General features: G+C 43.2%; 1 protein-coding gene across 3 annotated transcripts in view; it reads right to left on the minus strand.

Annotated features, from left to right (window-relative positions):
- The window catches only part of stac (SH3 and cysteine rich domain), a 29,244-nt gene extending 11,998 nt beyond the window's left edge, over nucleotides 1-17,246 (minus strand). The window contains exons 1-4 of one of the 3 annotated variants that reach the window (XM_031580688.1): nucleotides 17,061-17,246; nucleotides 16,808-16,921; nucleotides 12,591-12,939; nucleotides 1,839-1,939 (exon numbers count right to left, since the gene is read on the minus strand). In XM_031580688.1, the coding sequence (XP_031436548.1) occupies nucleotides 1,839-1,939; nucleotides 12,591-12,939; nucleotides 16,808-16,918 (561 nt within the window). In that variant the 5' untranslated portion in view covers nucleotides 16,919-16,921; nucleotides 17,061-17,246. Of the gene's footprint in view, nucleotides 1-1,838; nucleotides 1,940-12,590; nucleotides 12,940-15,147; nucleotides 15,343-16,807 lie in introns of those variants that run through there. The other 2 variants (XM_031580686.1, XM_031580689.1) reach the window with 2 other exon arrangements.
- Between the last annotated feature and the right edge of the window lie 2,893 nt (nucleotides 17,247-20,139).

Consider the following 20,139-nt stretch of genomic DNA (forward strand, 5'->3'; position numbering starts at 1 on the left):
TGTTTCTTTATGTCCACTCAAAGCCATTATAAACATCTCATGGCTACTGTAAACGGCAGGACATTAGGGTTAGGACAGCTGACGTTCAGCGCTATGAGACATATGGGTAGGAAACTTTGACATTGTTTGTCTGACACAAATCCTGCTTAGCGTGCGGTGTTGTACCATCCCACACGGAGAGGGGGAATGATTCTGCGCACGGCCCATTGCCAAGCAGAACTTTCTGGGACTGGGAAACCATACAAGGCCCTGTGGATGACTATAAAATACAGGTCCACTGAGAAGGAACATACCACACAACTTGTTTGTTGTGACTGTCCAAATGTTGGATTTATATTCGATACAAATGGGTGCCATGTTTTAACACCAGCAGACCTTCCCATATATTGTTATTCAAGCGTATTCAGACTTATAGGTGATGGACTACTGAGTAATAAAACTGAAAAGGTTTTGCCTTCCAAAACACATTGTGATCCATTGATAACAGAGACATGTCTGGTTTATATAAAACTTGGGGAAATGTAGGAAAGTATTTGTAACATTGTGATCCAAGCCAAAGGAAATAAAGCAGACTCAAAAAAAAGGCTACCAAGCTAGAAGAAACCCTAAATTAGCGCGAGGGTCCGAGGGGAATACTTCTCTTTTAACGCTCGACCCCGCGACCCCGTTTTCCACTCCTGAAAGATGAGAGCATCCCTGAAAAGCTCATCTTCAGCTCACGGCTCCAATTGTGGAAAAACCGAAGGGGGGAACAGGAAGAACATTTGCTTTAAACATCCTGTTTCGCCCACATGGAGAAGCGCCCGCTCGTCGGGTAGCTCACTCCGCGCTACTCCGCCATTCCCCAGACACACACACACACACACAGCATCTATGAAGGGAGGAGCCGGGATGGGAAAGCTCGACTGTAGGGGCTCCACATGACAAGAAATTATCACTTTGTTCCCCCTCCCCTCTCCACCACCCCCCACACACACACAAACACACTGATACACACACAAACCCCATACCACCCATCCGCCCACCCACCCTTTCCATCCCCACTCTCTCTCTGCGTGGGTTGTGTAAAGAACCCGGTACTGTCGTGACTGCCCATCCTCTAACCCTCCCAACAGCCAGCCCCCCCGTCCCCCCCCCCCCTCCCGTCCCAAACCCACCCACCCTTCCTCGCCCCCAGGTGCCGGTGCTGGTGGAAGACTGCAAATGACGGCGATTTCTCGTCAGCGTCATCCCCCTACCCACCATGCCTTGTGGTTAAAATGCGTGCTCACACTCCCCGCGTGCAGACAGACTGGGGACAGACACACGGAGAGATGAATCACACAACGGGATGGGATGTGCACGACGCTTCGGCTAATGGTTAAAAAATAACCAGTTGGAAAAACTGACTCAGGGCCTGTACCACTCAGATGAGAGAGAGACAGAGAGAGAGAGAGAGAGAGAGAGAGAGAGAGAGAGAGAGATTCCCTTTAAAAAAAAATTGATAGAGCACCACCCAGTAACTAAGGGTCCCAAACTTAACCGGTGTGCTCCACCAAGCTGGTTTACTGTGTACGTGTTATTGATGAATGATAATCACTTTCTATAACTGAGACGATGTGTCATGATGATGATATTTAGATTGATACAATCTGGCTGATAATTCCAGTGCTCATGTGATATATCAAGTAAAATCAACAGATAATGTAATTGTATGAGTAATATCAAATTTTGTTGTATTTTACCAATAAGCGAATTCATTGTTTTCTCCTTATAACATAGTACTGTCACAGCATGACATTCATTTTTCAACATTTAAATTCACACACATACAATTCACATATTGACACAGGCCTTACCAGTTTCCCCACGCATCTCTGCGTTCCAACACCATGCACACATTTGTGGTGGATGCTCATCTTGCAGGCTTTGCAGCGTAGGCCATATTTGGCAGTGGTGCCTGTGAACAACACAACAAGGCAGAGGAGACTTGATCAGCCAAATCATCTGTCAGTCAGTCAGTCAGTCTCAGTCCAGGGATTCCCCTGTCTGTTCCCAGCGCCTGCCTGTCGCGCTGCACTCTGTAATGTGTGGGATGCACAGACACACTTCACTACCTGCAAGAGACGTTGAAGACATGCAGGGTGCCGGGCTGGGGTTACAAATAAAACTGCCAGGTGCAGATCACTATCAAGTGGAAATTGAGATGACAGTAGACATGTTGTGTTTTTATATTAGTCTTCAAGGAGAGGGGGACGTTCACCTTGAGGTAGCGGTGGACATCAGGACGTCAGGCCCAGGTAATTACATCAAAGGGCGGGAGAGAAAGGCAGAAGAGTCCCCTTCATCCTCCCTTCCCTCCACTTCCAACTTCTCTCCTCAAAAACTAAATTAGCCGCGGCGCCACTTAATCCAATCTGCCCCTCCTCTGAGATGCCTTAATGGAGCTCCTCCCAGTGCCAAAGCCCTCCTCTCTTCTCCACACTCCGCACCCCACTCACACACACACACACTCCGCACCCCACTCACACACACACACACTCCGCACCCCACTCACCAACACACACACACACTCCGCACCCCACTCACACACACACACACTCCGCACCCCACTCACCAACACACACACACACTCCGCACCCCACTCACCAACACACACACACACTCCGCACCCCACTCACACACACACACTCCGCACCCCACTCACACACACACACTCCACACCCCACTCACCAACACACACACACACTCCACACCCCACTCACCAACACACACACACACTCCGCACCCCACTCACCAACACACACACACACTCCGCACTCACACACACACACTCCGCACCCCACTCACACACACACACTCCACACCCCACTCACCAACACACACACACACTCCACACCCCACTCACCAACACACACACACACTCCGCACTCCACTCACACACACACACTCCGCACCCCACTCACCAACACACACACACACTCCGCACCCCGCTCACCAACACACACACACACTCCACACCCCACACACCAACACACACACACACTCCGCACCCCACTCACACACACACACTCCACACCCCACTCACCAACACACACACACACTCCGCACCCCACTCACCAACACACACACACACTCCGCACTCACACACACACACTCCGCACCCCACTCACACACACACACTCCACACCCCACTCACCAACACACACACACACTCCACACCCCACTCACCAACACACACACACACTCCGCACTCCACTCACACACACACACTCCGCACCCCACTCACCAACACACACACACACTCCGCACCCCGCTCACCAACACACACACACACTCCACACCCCACACACCAACACACACACACACTCCGCACCCCACTCACACACACACACTCCACACCCCACTCACCAACACACACACACACTCCGCACCCCACTCACCAACACACACACACACTCCACACCCCACTCACCAACACACACACACACACACTCCGCACCCCATTTACCAACACACACACACACACTCCACACCCCACTCACACACACACACTCCACACCCCACTCACCAACACACACACACACTCCACACCCCACTCACCAACACACACACACTCCGTCTGCTTTTATCATAGACATTTGAGCAAATGAAGATAAATTGATATTAATTATTTCGGAAATTAGAGAAGTGATCGAGAGGGAGGGGAGAGTCTGTTTCTTGTTTGGATGCCACAAGTTGCTGAGGTTGTGTGTGTAGCTAATAGCCAAAGCTAATTAGGGTATTACAGTTTTTCTCGATTGATTACATTCAAAAACTGGAACTTATGGCACAATGACCACAACCTGTAACTCATGTGCCAACTCCCTAAACCAATTCTGCTAAACTATAAGCACAATTATGTGCTTTAGACACAGATTTCAATTGTTAACTGCACTTTCTTCAACTCACAACACACAATTATCTGCTTTAGACACAAATTTCAATTGTTAACCACACTTTCTTCAAAACACTAAACACCATCCTCTCTACTTTGCACACTTCATCAATGCCAAAACCTCCTTGTGTTCAGACAGAACACACTGCTATTCAATTGGCAAAACTTCCATTTCCAAGGCTGTTGTGCAATTTGAAATAAAATCTTTAGCAATATGATGGCCACAGGTTAGCTCCTGGTTTGGAGAACAATTGATGGCAACATTGAAGTGAGAGGTGATCAGAAAGGCAGAGGAGTGAGAGTAAGAGGAGGAGGAGGAGGAGGAGGAAGAGGATGAAGAGAAAGAGCAAGAAGGAGAGCCATTATCTCTGATGAGATTCGGGCCACTGTGGTCAACCCTGTGGTCAACCATGGTTTGACCATGCAGGAGGCTGGCCAGAGGGTTCAACCAAATATAAGCCGCTTCTCAGTTGCATCCATTCTCTGGACATTCAGAAGAGGGAATAGGTAAGAAACACTACTATGACAGGAAAACACTAGTTTGAATGCCTTATCAGGAGCATAGTATTCTTGTATTTTCCATTGTACTGTATCTGTAAAATTACGTAAACAAATACAAAGTGCAACCATTGATGACCAAGACTAATTCCTAAACATCAATACAGTGAGCCTAGCCACAGTGGACTGTGTTCTAAGGCGGAACACCTTGAGAATAAAGCAGGTGTACAAGGTGCCTTTTGTCAGAAACTCCGACAGTCAAACAGTTATGCTATGACTATGTGCAAGTCATATACATTTCCACAACTGATTGCGTCCTATCAGCACTGACACATTTACTGTACTGTATTGCAATCCAATCCAATGTTACAGTTTTTCTCGATTGCTTACACACATGAAGCATGCCTCGTTTTCTCAAAACTCTAAACACAAATCCCTAAACCACTCACACAAAATGCAACAACATTCACAACACTGTGTAGGTCTATTTCTGATAGCACATTGTCAATATTGTCTTGAGCTAGAACAGGATGCAGTAGTTTTTTGTCCTTTTTTATTTTACATTTTTCTTTCTTTTTTTTGTTGACTGTACTGGCCTATATCCTATTGTTTGTTCTGTGCAAATCATTTACACATTCATTTGTGTTTGCTGTGATGTATAGGCTACAGCACTTTTGGAAAAAATAAAGAAATATTTTAGTTGTTACTGTATATTTGTGTGTTGTTTTATATTTGCGTAAAAACTTTATACAGTTATATTTTACTACAGGAGTAAGCGTATAGTAACATAATGTTCCTGATAAGGCCTTCATACTGGTGTTTTCCCATTTCATAGTAGTGTTTTCCATTGAGCACATCAGTGTTCAATCGATGCTTAGAATGTCTACTCATATAATGGGCTGTGTTTGTCATTAGAAAACAAAGTACCCTTTTGAGGTGACATAACACTGTTTTGAAAGCAAAGTTGCCTTTTGCAGGATGTATAAAGGGTTTTGCATTTTGTGTGAGTGGTTTTGGGATTTGTGTTTAGAGTTTTGAGGAAACGAGGCATGCTTTCAAAAAATGTGTGTTAGCAATTGAGAAAAACTGTAACTCTGCACTCTTTATGACTTTCTTTTGAAAATTAGTGGGGGTTGAAGGGGTTAATTTATCGACTGGTCCTGACATAACAGTCTATAAAGAAGAATGAGTGCTTCCCTATGTGCTACATAAGGGTATTATAGGGCTGTAAATCTAAGTAATAACATTTATAGATGAAGGGCAGGGTTTTGCACCGTTCCATTCTCTTTCGCCAGCAACTTGATGTTGTGCTCTACCACGCGTGACTGCATCGCCGTGCTCCACATCGGTGCCTTTTTGCCCCTAGTGTGTGTCTGGCTGCAGCGAGTAGAAAATAAAACCTCCCCAGACTTCAGTCTCATTTGTTCTCATCCATTGGATGTGTTTGCCCCAGGGCACTCATTGATTCATCAATGCTCACGTGCTGTGCTCATGCTCTCCATCTTTCCAGTGAGCGTGTCCAAAAAAAGATATTACTTTGTTGATTTATTTTTACCAAAAAATACACACACTTTTTATGTGTGACTGAGCTGGACTGCCATTGGCCTTATTGTGGGGAAGTACTACTGGCGAGAGAGTGAGGTTGGAAACTAAGTCACAGCAACACGAGTCCAATCTGTAAACAAACAAACAAACATTGGGGCACATGTCCGAGCTCCACAGTCCATGTCAGGACTTGGTTCATCTGTGATGAATTTTAAATTCTGTCAAGTTCCCTTATATTATAAATTATAAAAAAGTTTTTTTTATGTAGGTGAAGCAAAAACTATATTTCATGTGGGGTGTGATACTAATTGAAATAAGTCATATTTTAAAACAACTATTGTGTCTAAACGTATATACTATGTCAGTGATTTTACTAACATGTAATGCATATATCATTGACCTTGGTTATAACTTTGGGGCTAATATTCACCAATATTTGAATACATACAAATACAAATTATATGTGATAAAGGTGTTTTTCAAGCCCTGTCCTTCAAGCAGAATATGTTCAATTTCACAGTTCTTCTGTTTCTGGGGACACTAAGCTAAAAGTAAAGATCTTGTCTGCACCATGCACTCTTGTGTCGCCCGAGTCAGCTGCAGCCTCTCCTGTCCAAGCTCAAGTAATCAGGAAATGAACTTGGACACCCAAGCAAGGCGATCCTTACCTGGAGACTGAAAGGCGATATGAGATATCAACCCAGCAACCCAGCAACAACTAACAGTCTGTCTAGGGCACAACAAAAGGTGAATCCACCTGTTGAGATTTGGGTCAGGTGATGTCCAGTTACCATTTACCGCTACAGTTAACAGTGGAGATTTAGGCTTAGTGCACGTGCAGGCTGAACATACTGCCTCCCCACTGGCTGGGGTTACAGTTGTTGTCATTGCTGTTTAAGCAGATTACGTTTCAAAGCAGAAGGTCATTTCACACAGTAAGGAAGATTTCACACAAGAGCAGAAATGAATCTTAAGTATTCCAAAACAAAACTTTTTTTTTTTTTTTTACAAAACTGCACAGTCAGTTGTACTTGAAAATAAGTCATATAGTTTAAAAGTTTCTCCTTTGTGTACTAAGAGTGCTCAAGAGGAGCCTGAAAAAGGATCTATGAGAGTCCGTTTATAAAAAGGAACTTAGGAAGACTTATGCCGTCCGAAATAGAAACAGCTGTAAACAAACCTGAGCTTTGGGTAACTGGGCACAGTGACATCAGATCCAACTCTCTGTATTAGTATTAATATCCTCGTTTTCCTCAAATGAAGTTGCAGAACATTTTGGATTGAATCTGACTCCTGGAGGTCCCGCCGGGCAGAGGGGCAAAGCCAAGTAGCCTTTAAGAGGAGTGATGGCTGCGGCCGGACGCTCTCAGGGCCGTTTGCTCCCTCGGCCGAGCCACCTCAATTGCCCATTTTTCATTTGCGCCACAGTAATGGCCTGGACACGCGCCAGGCAACAACCTTCCTCTCATTCCCTCTTCTTCTCCCTTTACTCTCACTCTCTCTCTCTCTCTTTCTCTTTCTCTCTAGCTTTCTTTCTCACTACAGTGAGCATTGATTCAGTGGTGCCCCCTTCCCTGACTCGAGTCTTTCATTTCCTGTTAGGATGACTTTCACCCCCCCGCTAACTCATTTTCCCTCTCGTCCAAGACTTCAAAGAGCTGGCTCTTGGCAGCTGCTGTGGGCTACCTTCATCCCCTCAGCGGTCAGAACTAATAAGAGCTTCACTAGTTACTAATTAAAAGAGAATGGAATGAGGTGATTGGAGGATAGTGCCTGAAATTAGATGCTGCATGTGACCTATCTTTCATTTGCTTTCACTGATTGCTTAAAAGTTGTTCACGTTAAACGACTTCCTGGAACTGGGCTCTGACAGAGGAGTTGCCCTAGGTATCTTTTAAGATGAAACACCACACACACACAAACACACACACAAACACACACACATACTCCCTTCCCTTCAGGCTTTCAGACACTTCTTAATAGACTGATAAATCAAGGTGTTTGTCCACAATCAAATCATCACACCCAGAGTATTACTCAACATTAAAATAATATATTTGAAGGTGGACGAGGATTGATTACCTGTTTTCTGTGTCATAAATTATTCTCTCTTGATGTCAAACGCCCACAGCGCCCCTGTTCCCTCACAGGTAAGAGGTAGACATTTTGTGTAATGAGTCGTTTGCAGGCAGCGGCCACAATCAATAACAAGCTGGTGCACTGCTCTTCATCAGAAAAGTGTTTTTCATGTCATCCCGCACATAATCTTCAGCACACTTTACCCTTTTTTCAATCAAAGCGGGGGGGACTTCAGCAATTATGGCCAAGGCTATAGCCCCATGCCTCACTATTGTATGGGTTATTAGCCTCCGAAGGGCTTTTGTCGACTGCGGTTTATTTCCCCTGCAATCTGTCGCGGAAGGCCATTCCAAGAAGCAGTGTTCCCTCATTTATGGCACAGAGAGAGTCATGCATGCAGTGAGAGTCGCTTGCAGAGCAAACGCACAAGGAGAGTTTAGGAGGCTGATGTCATTTTGGGATAACAAACCTCCACAGACTGTGAAACCGGGACCGAAGCGGGCACTTGGAAGGGAACGCTGCCAGAGCTTTGGTGAATAATGTCAATATTGTATCTGGGACCTGATCCTGATAGATGACTACTTTAAGACTAGTGTTGTGCTACAGTCTAACATGGAAGCACACCTAATAAATCAGATTAGTACACCCAGTCTCAACACTTTCTCCTAGTCGTGAACAGTCATGCCAACCCACAAAAAGTTCAACTGATTCATTGGACTCAGTGGGCCCTAATATGAAAGCTGTGAGCTCCGTTTTAAGCACTGTGACATCACAATATTGCTCAAATAGGGCAACATCAAAGGGAGTGGCTGAATAAAAAAGCTATTTGCATGTATGCACACACAGGACAGCTAGGATAGAGCAAAGCCTTTGTGGGACAGGTAAAATGGCATATTCATTTCTTAGTCTAATTAATTTATGTCTTCTGAACCAATCATTCTGATATGTGCTGTGATGTCACTTGTTTGATTCCAATCCAACATATCAGTGCACATTCTGAAAATATTTAAACTGTTAAATTGTCGTTGTGAAATAAATAAATATGTCATTGGATTGCAAAGCTTCCAAAGTGTAGGCCTAATCACTGCCTTTGCCTTCACATTATTTAACACATATGCCTGAAAGCAAGATAAGATATTTGGAAATGTCCTCGTGTCAAATATAGTGGAAAGGTAAGAAGGTTAGTAGTGATGGGTATCCTAATTTCCTAAAGTCCTGTTTTCTCTGTGGAGAAAAGAATGTGTGCTATCTGCACTATGCGCGTCTATCAGTCAATAAACCAAAAATATTCAGGTAGCCTTCAAAGTATTGGAAGACAAACGAGAGAGAAGTATTGACGGGCCAGTATTTCAGGAAACACGGGTAATATTCCATATTCAGAACAAATTTAAAACTTGTAAATGGCCAATAAGCCAAGCGGAGATTAAAATAATATGAGGAAACTCTGGAAACTATCAATGTATTGTCTTCCTTGGGTCTTCTACACAACATGTTCACCCTTTCCCTTTCTTCCTTCCATCCTTTTGTCACGTCCTAGCCTTTCCCTTTGATACAAATGTGAAGGAAACGAGAACAGAACGCAACGAGGATGGAGGAATCAAGGACAGACATACATGAGAAATGAGATGGGCTTAAAGACATGATTTATGTCTGTGTGTGGTAAGTGGCGAGGGATTTGAAACTTCTGAACCATTTATTATTTAAGGTGCTCAACACTTTTACCAAATGAATGTGTGCAAGTGATCAAAATAACTTTACGCAGTGCCCTTCTTTGTTGCGTGTAAGAACCTGCGTGTCTATTAAATCAGGCCTCAATACGTCATTTACCAAGATGCTATTCACCTTCCTTGTAAGAAACAACACATTCACTGTGAGGAATCCATTATATGGGGAGAAACCGTTAGCTCAAGGACAGAGAGCTTCCGTCGTCCTCACCCCCGCCCCCCTCAGCCTGGTCACGACTGCAGTGGCATGGTGAGGAGAGGCCGCTCTCCGCTACGCCTCAGGGGGAGGCAGGAGGATGGCCGATGGGGCTTGGCGGAGGCATATGTTCCGACACAGACGTGTTATTAATGATGACGCTGTCATTTGTTCCGTGTCCAGGGGTAGCGAGTTGTGAGGAATAATTTGGAGATGCTAAGTCATACAACCTGGTCATAAAATATAGCACTATATATCTATGCTATATCTAACTATAACAATATCTTTGTTTATCCAACACCGCTTCAGTTTCAGGTTTTTTGTAGTCTTTTCAGTTTAAAAGACTACAAAATGGATTCCTTCATAGTAATACTTTTGTACCGGGTACATTTTAGACTGGTCAGTCTTTGTGCAGGCCATTCACTCTAACATGTTTTGTTTAGACAAGCAAGGTGCGTGCGCAGGTGGAAAAGAGGTGTGTTTGGTACAAGGACGACGTGTACTAATGGCAAGCACAATCACTGAAGAAATGGCCCTACAGGCATAGCGCACAGCGAGAGCAATGAGGTGATGGGGGACAAGGTACAACACTGCGTGGGGACTGGAGCAGAGGAAAGTGGCCTCTGACTGGAAGTGTGGAGCATAATAGCTAATTAAGTAAATGCCCCTGGTGAACATTTAACGGGAAATTATGGCAGTTTTACCGAAACTGAGGTGAGTCAGTGAGATCTTATTAAATGAACCACGTCTTCTGTGTGACCGCATGAATGTTACTGTCCTATTTCTTAGTGGTCTTTGTTTCATGAGCGTTTTCAAGGATTTTAGTAATCTGGTGGTCTGAGTCATAAGGTCTGTCTGTGAAACATCCTGTGTGCTTCCCTCTGCTCTCTCTCTCTCTCACTCTCTCTCTCTCTCACTCTGTCTGGTGTCTTTACTTGCTGTGACGAGACATCTGACTTTTACTTTCCCTCATACTGCGAGAGCATCCTGGGGGTGTGATTATTCACAAGAAGAGACTGTGAACAACATATGATTATGGAACTCTGTTTGCCATCTCCAGCATAAGTGCCTATTAAACTATGCATCATAAACGGCTATTAAAACTACGCACACCTGAGCCTAAGAAAGTTTCGCCCATTACAGACACGACTGAAACACCGCGGGCCTCTGTGTGGCAGATAGCCAGGGGTTGTGGGGATTCTCGGACTCTCCCCTCCATAAATCGGCCTGTCAGCTCCTGGGTGCCAGACGCTGGCTGACCCTGGGCTCTGGCAGGTGGGCATGTGGAATGGAGCAGGGCCAGTGCTCCAGCTGGGCTAATTAACGAGCCTGCGACAACCCACCTCGTCAGCTGCCTCACACACACACACACACACACACACACACACACACACACACACACACACACACACACACACGCACATGCACATACACATACACATACATACAAATACACACATTGGTCCACATATGCAGTCATGCACATTCACAAGCAGATCCACATGCCCACAGACACAGCCAAGCACACACACACATTATTTCACAGACACAAACACACACACATACACACACACACAGACACACACAGAAACTAAACCAATTCTTGGTTTGATTGAGATAACTCCAGCCGCAACAATCCACCGTGGTAACAGTTAGGTGAAAGTCTGTTTGTAAAAGAAACAAGGCACCTTAATAGAAAGCAGTGAAACCTCATTCAAAACCCACTTCGGTTTTGGAACAGAATAAGGCAGAATGGTGCTTTGGCACCTGCGTTTGGAACAACCAAAAGAAGGCATCTCCCCGGAACAAGCCATCACCTCACAGATACCATATGGTGTCATATGTTTCCTCTCATGGTCCACTCTTTAGCTCAAGCTCTCTTGCTGAACAGATGGTGACCAAGACCCTCATTACACCCCCAATAGGGCCATCTTACACAACCAACTAACTTCTCTCTCCCCCCCCACCATGTTCTCTCCTGGATGGGTGCCTAACAAGGGGGCATGAATCTGGAGCATCTGCTTGGGGACAGGCTCTGGTGGCCCATCCGTTGGACTGTAGGGTCCAACACAGCCCAGCTGACCCACTCACACAGGTGACACATGCGTTATTCAGGCACGTCTGGCTGAGTGATGCAGGTCAGACACGTTTTGACGTAACATGAGTTCTTGTCCCATCTGCTCTAGCCTCTGAGTGTGATTTCTGTTCTGGTTCTGGTTCTGTGATTTCTGTTCTGGTTCTGGTTCCGGTTCTGTGATTTCTGTTCTGGTTCTGTGATTTCTGTTCTGGTTCCGGTTCTGTGATTTCTGTTCTGGTACCTGGTTGGTTGATGGTAAAGATGGCTCGTTACAGCTCTTCAACTCTTGTGAACCAAAGATGACTTGTCGACAAGTGGAAATATAACCATAAGCACTTGTACGTACCTAATACATACATTATCTCACCAGCGGGCCAACACAAGACAAAAATACCCAAAGAGATATGTATGCCACTAGTATGCTGTTGGTGGGTCTTTTGTTATAAAAGCTTTGGCTAAATGATTAAATGACCTCAATCTGTAAACGGACAGAGCAAAAACACCACATAGTTTCAAACCTCTACAGTAAAAATAAAAACGAAGAGAGACTCTTACCTACAATCATGTGGTTGCAAATGTCACAGAAAGTGGGCTTCTTGAAGATGTACTCAATGAAGATGTGTCCAGTGGGGCTCACCATCGGCTGCGAAGCAGTGAACATGGGTGGGCAGATGGCAATAGGGGCCAGGCATGGCATGAAAGTGGGCATGGTTGGGCAGGGGGCCAGCGCGGGGATGGCAGGGGTGACCCCACAGGCGCTCAGCTGGCCCGTGCTGTTGCTGACGTCTGAGCAAAGATCCGACCCGAACTTCATGTCGCCGCTGGTCCTCAGGAAGAAGTTGTCGGCGCTCTTGCTGCGAAGGCTCTTGGTTTTGAAGGACAGCGATCGCTTCAGTCTCTGGAGCTTTACAAAACAATCATCAGAAGAGATGGGGAAAGGAGAGAGATAAACAAGAGTTGAGGGCAGGGGGGCAATACAGTGTAACAACCACCACAGGCTTTGGGATATAAATCATTACTAGCACAACTGACTTTCAAGAGCCACACCAGAAATCATCAAATTCATTTGTATAAATCTACAAATAGGTCACCTAATGTCAATTGCTTAAATCAACTCACTGCTACTGTCAAACAAAATATCATTGGTATCCTGCCAGGAAGACTAATTTGATTTTCTCCATGATAGACTAGGCTTGGGAAATCTCTATCTCACCAGGGTGCGATTCTCATATTCCCTGCAAGACGTCTCCTGCACTGTTCCAATTTACTTCAGTGTCATTTAGCCGACATCAAGAGGCGAGGCAGGCAGAGAGAGGAGTTTGTGTTCCATTTCAAAACAGTAATGTGACCATTCAATGAGCTCAAATAGGCATTGGGGTTTATCTAAATCACATAATCAGTGCAGAGTGTCTGTAAACTGTGTTTGCTACTCTGCCAAGAGAGAGCCCAAATATGAATGTGTGTATATATTTCTGTATATGTATGTATGCATATGTCTGTTTTATGTATATTTAGTTTTCCTAGTATATTATATTTAGTATATGTAGTTATTTAGGTCTCATGGAAAATTAGGGTCTCCTTTTGATATACTTTCAGTCTGTTTTCTATATTCTTCGTAGTGTAGTATTTCAAACATGATTCAATTTTGTTTTTGTTTTGTTTTTTTTTGCTCCTGAGACAAAACCTCACATTCAAACACAGATGTTCAGGTTACTCTACCATCAGACTTCAACAACCATAAATATGCCAAATACAACCCTTTGATCAGTGCATCAAGATTAAAGTGGCTATTGTGAATGGATCATTGCTATTCTGAGATGGATCAAATATAGTAATTGACGAGCGCATGAGTAATTACAACTATCTGAGTTTCGGTAATGACAGATAAACGTTCTGTTCTTTAGCTGGATGCTTTCTATTTATAGACATGGCTTCCTCTATTTGGAGCCTATAGGAGTTCACCAATCCAAATGGCCAGACCACATCACCAGGCTCGCTGAGGCACTACAGCATGCTTGTTTGCAATGATGACCTATTGATCGCTGCAGCCAATAGGAACATGATCGATAAGCCCGCCCACTACCATGCCCTGTCTGTGAACATCAAAGACATGTGGCATCACTCCAGTTCGGGGACTGGCAGTCACACTCTCATGACACCGATGCATTCACAGATCTATGAGTGATGACAGCTGAAATGATGGTTGAAGAGCCAGATTTATCATCTTGCATAATTACTCTGTCATTCTCTTACCCACTCAAGACTTTTCAATAGCTATAGTGTACTTCTGATCTAATTAAAGGCAGTGAGGTGAACATGGTATGTGCTGATTATATTCATTGGTAAAACGAAATTGAAAACATTTGACCAGTGAGCACTTGCAGTATGGCCAGTTAGCCGTGAAGTATGGGACAGGGCCCTGGTTGTAGATGTTTTTGGTCAGTCAGCGTCACCTCCTGTCTGACCATTTATGAAACCAAGCCAGTTTAAGTCGGCAGCAGTAGTATGACAGGTATCAATTATTTTCTGTTAACCGTGTTAGAAAGTATGGTGTGAAATTAAGCTGAAAGCAAACTTATTCTGTAAGACAAGACTCCGAAAGACAAAACTGCAACATAAAAATACCAGATTTAAAACAATTAATATTAAAATTGTAATATTACAACATACATAGTTATTTGTGTTTTTGTATTGTATTTTTTATGCTAGTTAATTGCTTGAGTGTTCCACTCGTATCTAACATTTAAGACTGGATTGTCCTCTAGAAGAGTATCTCCAGAGACTACTGGCTATTTCCAAGCAGAAAGTGAAAATCCAGTTACAGTGTTTGTGGAGATGACGCACCTAATTTGGATATGCAGAATCTTCCCTATTTTAAATGGATCTATATACATCATGAAATGTGTTGTCCAATGACCCTATGAGCATTTTTAGCTTTTTTTTTAATTCTCATGTTTTCTCATAAGTTGCCTTTTTCTTACATGTAGCTTATATTTTAGATGCATATAAAACGAAAGAGAACTGGTAATTAAGGCATAAAAATGGCTCTACGAAATAAAACAACATAAACACATCTCGCATCTAGAACGTTACAACAAGATTGCACATTTACCTCATTAGAATCAGACACCAACATCAACAGGGCTGGTTTGCGACACTACTTCAACCTTCTGTCCGACTGGACTGGAACGCACTGTATACTCCTCGCTGTAACAGTTCAGGGCCTAGCCTTCCCACTAAATAGAGCTTCAATAGTGTGATGTGGTTGGTTGTTTCGCAACTTCAGTACAGTGATGTTATAAAAGCCATGCCAATGAAAGGGGTTAGTCTTTTGGAGCCAGATATTTCCAGGGCTCAAACGCTGGCTGATGGGGGGAAAAACTGACATGACGGCACAAGACCACGTCAGACCACACATAACCTCAGGAGTCCAGAGCTCTCCTCCTGATACACACAGAGTTCTAAAGCAACATCATTTTTCCACATATTGTGTCTGAGCTCCAATTTGCAGGCCTAAATGAGAAAACCAGAAATGATAACAAATAGGCCATGCCATGAAGAAAACAGCACTGCATTTGGAGGTAGCACCTGGGCAGAAAAGGCTACTCTGCTGACACCAGATCTGTCACAAGAGCAATAACTTCCTGAAGTGTCTTAACAGGGGCACTCCATCAACTCCAGAGGAACCTAATGAGCGTCGTTGTTTTTCCCCCCAACTCTCCTCACCCTAAGAGCTCATTTACCACAGGCACCTTAGGGAACATTATGAATTATGAAAGGAATGCTGGAGCTTAAATGTGGTGTTATGAGCACTATATTATGGATTTAATACTTTCTGAGGTTATTATTTAATGGATTCAAATATCCTTTACTGAGTGCTCTGCGGAAAACATTTATTGCATGGGTGGTGACGATACTGCATGCCCCAGTAAACAGGTTTTTGTGATACCAAAATTTCTTTGTGCTAATATATTTTTGTATGCATCTAAAATATAAGCTACATGTAAGAAAAAGGCAACCAATGAGAAAACATGAGATTTAAAAAAAGCTAAAAATGTTCATAGGGTCATTGGACAACACATCTCATGATGTATATAGATCTATTTAAAATGTGTGTATAGGAGGTGCTTCATCTCCAGAAACACTATAACTGGATTTTCTTACTGACCAAAAACATCTACAACCAGGGCCCTGTCCTATACTTCACGGCTAACTGGCCGTACTGCAAGTGCTCACTTGTAGTAGCCTACTCACTTGTAGTACTCAGGGTCATAGATTACTCAAATTAAGATGTGATATCTAAAGTAGTGGACAAAATGCCAGTGGCAATGACGAAATATTCCCCTTGTGGGGCTGGTTGTCAATAGAATGTATACGACGTGAAACAGAGAAACTTGGTTGAACTTCATTGAGAATCTCTGATCAAAATAATTATACATATCACGTAGATAGGGTAGTCTACATAGAGAGCACGAACGAGAGAGACCTGGTAATTAAGGCATTTAAATGTCTTTACGAAATAAAACGAGATAAACACATCTCGCATCTGGAACATTACAACAAGATTTCACATGTACCTCATTTGAGCACGATTAAGAGAGAGCAGCACCTTATCCCTTTTGTCCATGACTAGGCAGTTACACAGTTACACATGTTGATTTGACAGCTGTTGATCCAAGTGTATAGCAGGCCAGATGTTTTCAGTTTTCGTTGCAAAAACAAGTTGGTCACAGAAAGTCAATTAATAATAATCAAAAGGGATGGGATCCTACCTTTGATTCTTGATTATTGTTGGACGTAGGAGACTGTGGAAGATCGTAGGTTTCGCGTTTGTTTTCTTTGCCACTACTGTCGTCCTGCATCATATTCGGCGGTGGAATCATGTCCTTAGAAAAATAACAAAACAAAGAATGCGAGTTGATGAACCTTGGACACGTGCGTCCACCTGTGGAAGCACCAGGTGTCTTTACATATTTTCACAGAGATTTAAAAAGAAGCAGAAGTCAGATCTAGTGAACGAAGTACCACAGTCTTCGAGTGGCAAGACGACAAGATAAATCTCCAAGAATCGAGTAGGATCGCTGACTATCAAAATGAAGAGGAACACAAGTTTTGTAGCACTTCGCCACAACTTTGCAGTACTTGTGGTGTGAGGGTCCAGCTCAGTATTGTGGAAGACGGTACTGCGCGAAAAGCGCCCAGAGGTGGTACTGTTCCAGAGAGCTTGTGGATGCGACTGTTACGCTGTGAGCAGACGAATAGGAGTTCTTGAGGGAGGAGTCTAGCTGAAACAGTTACTGTACAGCAATCTCACTCACAATACTGTCACTGTTGCTTCAAGATGGTGTTGATAAATTGTGATAATGTGCAATGATGTGAACCAAGTCTCTCTCTCTCTCGTTCTCTCTCTCTCCATCTGTTCCACTCACTTGCCGAAGGTATGATACTGTTCTGCTGTCCCCAAGTCCTATGCTGTGAGAATGTGAGGTGTGAACAACATATGCAGGATGAAGGAACAACATGACAATAATAGAACCAATATTGCAAATAATTGTATACTGATGTGGTGCAGAATTACATGTAGTCTTTCTGGTAAATTCATCTGAGTGTTTTGCGTATATTGATACAACCGATATTCTAAACTTTTTGTGCCTGCAGATATGCTTATAACCTCGAACACACCCAGGTTCAAAAGACTTGAATTTGCATAGTTAAGGATGAATACTTTTGAATACGTATGCCTATACACACGCTTAAGAATACCCCTCCTTTCACCTGTCTTTCTTTCTCCCTTGACTCTCTGCTCTGTGCTGTCCTTGAAAACCCTACTGCAGGCACACTGTGACTGGAATGCAAAAAGGTACAAAAAAAGCTATATTTAATAAAAGACTACAGGGTAACGCAGGTACAGCTTTCTCATGGATCACATGAGGTCACTCATCAAAACAACAGGTTCAAGTTTAATGAACAACGATTAAGCTTTTCACATCCTTTATATTTGCTTGCAGACATGTACAGTATGATTGCTGAAGTCGGCCATTTACTTCTAAATTAGAGTTTTATACTGTTCAGCTGACTGACGGAGAACTAAAACCTTGCTGCTTTTTCTTAAAAGAAGGGATCCGTCTATCATGCTGGGGTGTGAGTGTGAGAGGTTTGGCGCACACCCCTACACACTCTCACACCTTTTAATCACTCTTGTTGCCGTGGCACCCCCTGAAAAGGAAAAACTGCCAGTTGCAAGGTTCACTTCCACAGTGTATGTAAGACTGTGAAACAAAAACAGAGGTTGTATTTAGCCCCAAAGCTAGTAGCTCTTAAAGACAGAGGGGGATGGCAAAAAAAAACAAGTGTGCAAAAAGAAATAGAAAGACTATAATTTTCGCGCTCAGCTGCTGCTCATGACCAAGAGAGTATGTGTGGGGGAGATGGGGGGTTAATTATGTGAAATGACTGGTCTGCAGCCCTGGGATGCGCTGTTAATGGGCTCCGTTCTAATGCACCTTATATAATGACTCAAATGGTTTCCCCAATTTCTGAACAATACACTGATGGTTCTTCATGCTTGTGCTAGTTTTATTTAGATACATCTGAATAGCTTGACAAAATCACTGTTGTGTCTGGAGTTTAAATCTGGCCTTGTCCTTTGCGTATTAATGATCCAAATGATGACGTAGGAGAGAAAAAATACAAAATACCTGTTCAATGACCAAAAGGCAATGATGCCTCTTATCTTAATCCACCTTCCCCAACCGTTTTTGTGAATGCCATGTGACGATGGGCTCTCATCTGAGGCTTTTTAAGCCATTCTGACCTCGCCTGTCAGAGCCTTTGCCATCTGTGTGTCACAGGTGTTGCTTCTATAATTATCAAATATACTAGATTCATTACTTTCTGTAAAATTACTTAACAGAGGGTCAGCCCCAGTTTTGATTTAATTAACTAAAAACAGGATTGGCCTGTGAAAAGTGTATATTAAAACTACATTAAAGCATCGGGAGGTGAGGCATTTTGTGGAGTATTTGTATTGATATAATGCACTATAATGTAGCTAATGAGGTCATACATGATACTATACACTAAACAGCTATCTTCTTTCTCTCTCTCTCTCTCTCTCTCACACACACACACACACTTGCCAGATATTATCTATTGAGTGAAAGGTCTTACACATTAATTTGGAGCTTATTGAGTAGTGTATTAACTATAGAATGGACTCTTTCTGTAAAACCCAGTGAAAAAAATGTAATGTAATTATGTTATTATATCTTGTTATGTTTGTAAATGTTATGTTTAAAGTAATATAAACATAAATCAAATCTATAAAATATTCTGTCCCTGGTACCAACAGCATAAGCCTTGCAACTGATATCATCTGCCAGAATGCATTTTATGCAGACAGTAACCCTACCGGGAGCCCCATGGAGTGTTTGAGCTGGATTACCCCTATCTCAGTCTCCATCACTCTCCAACCCCAGGACCAGAGACTTTTCCTCTCAGATGAGGGTGCCTATGTTTAGCCCCATGGCATTCTGTGGTCATGCCATATTTTTCTGAGCTGAAGGGATTGATTTGTAATAATCACAATGGGTAGGGGCACAGTGGGGCCCCCAATCAATTCAGAAGTTAACTCAATGGAATGGGAGATTTTTTGACAGTATGGCCATAAATCTTAAAAGAGACATGTTTTTGGTCACACACAGAATGGCTCTAACTGAATATCGGATTTAAAAACAAGTATAAAAGGCCATTATTGATTACCATGAGGTGGAGCAGAGACGATTGACTCACAACTGGAGAGTTCAACAGCTTTTTTTCTATAAGAACTTTATTTTTGGGTTTCTAAGTTAAGCTTGTGCGAATGACATCCTGGCATTATTGTTCACTGTCTAGCAGAAGGCAGAGTTGAGGTGTGAATAGTAGATGCACTATTGCAGAGCAACGCTGAATATGTAATTCTTTCACTGCAAAGAAAATGTGATTGCAAGCAAATAAAAGGCTGATTATGACTCCCCTTAAGATTAATGTTCTGTCATATCTTATTATGTTACAGATACATTCCAGATACAGAAAATGGCTTCCACATAATCTGAACAAAATAACA

Source organism: Clupea harengus, chromosome 14, assembly GCF_900700415.2.
Source record: "Clupea harengus chromosome 14, Ch_v2.0.2, whole genome shotgun sequence".
Lineage (NCBI taxonomy): Eukaryota > Metazoa > Chordata > Actinopteri > Clupeiformes > Clupeidae > Clupea > Clupea harengus.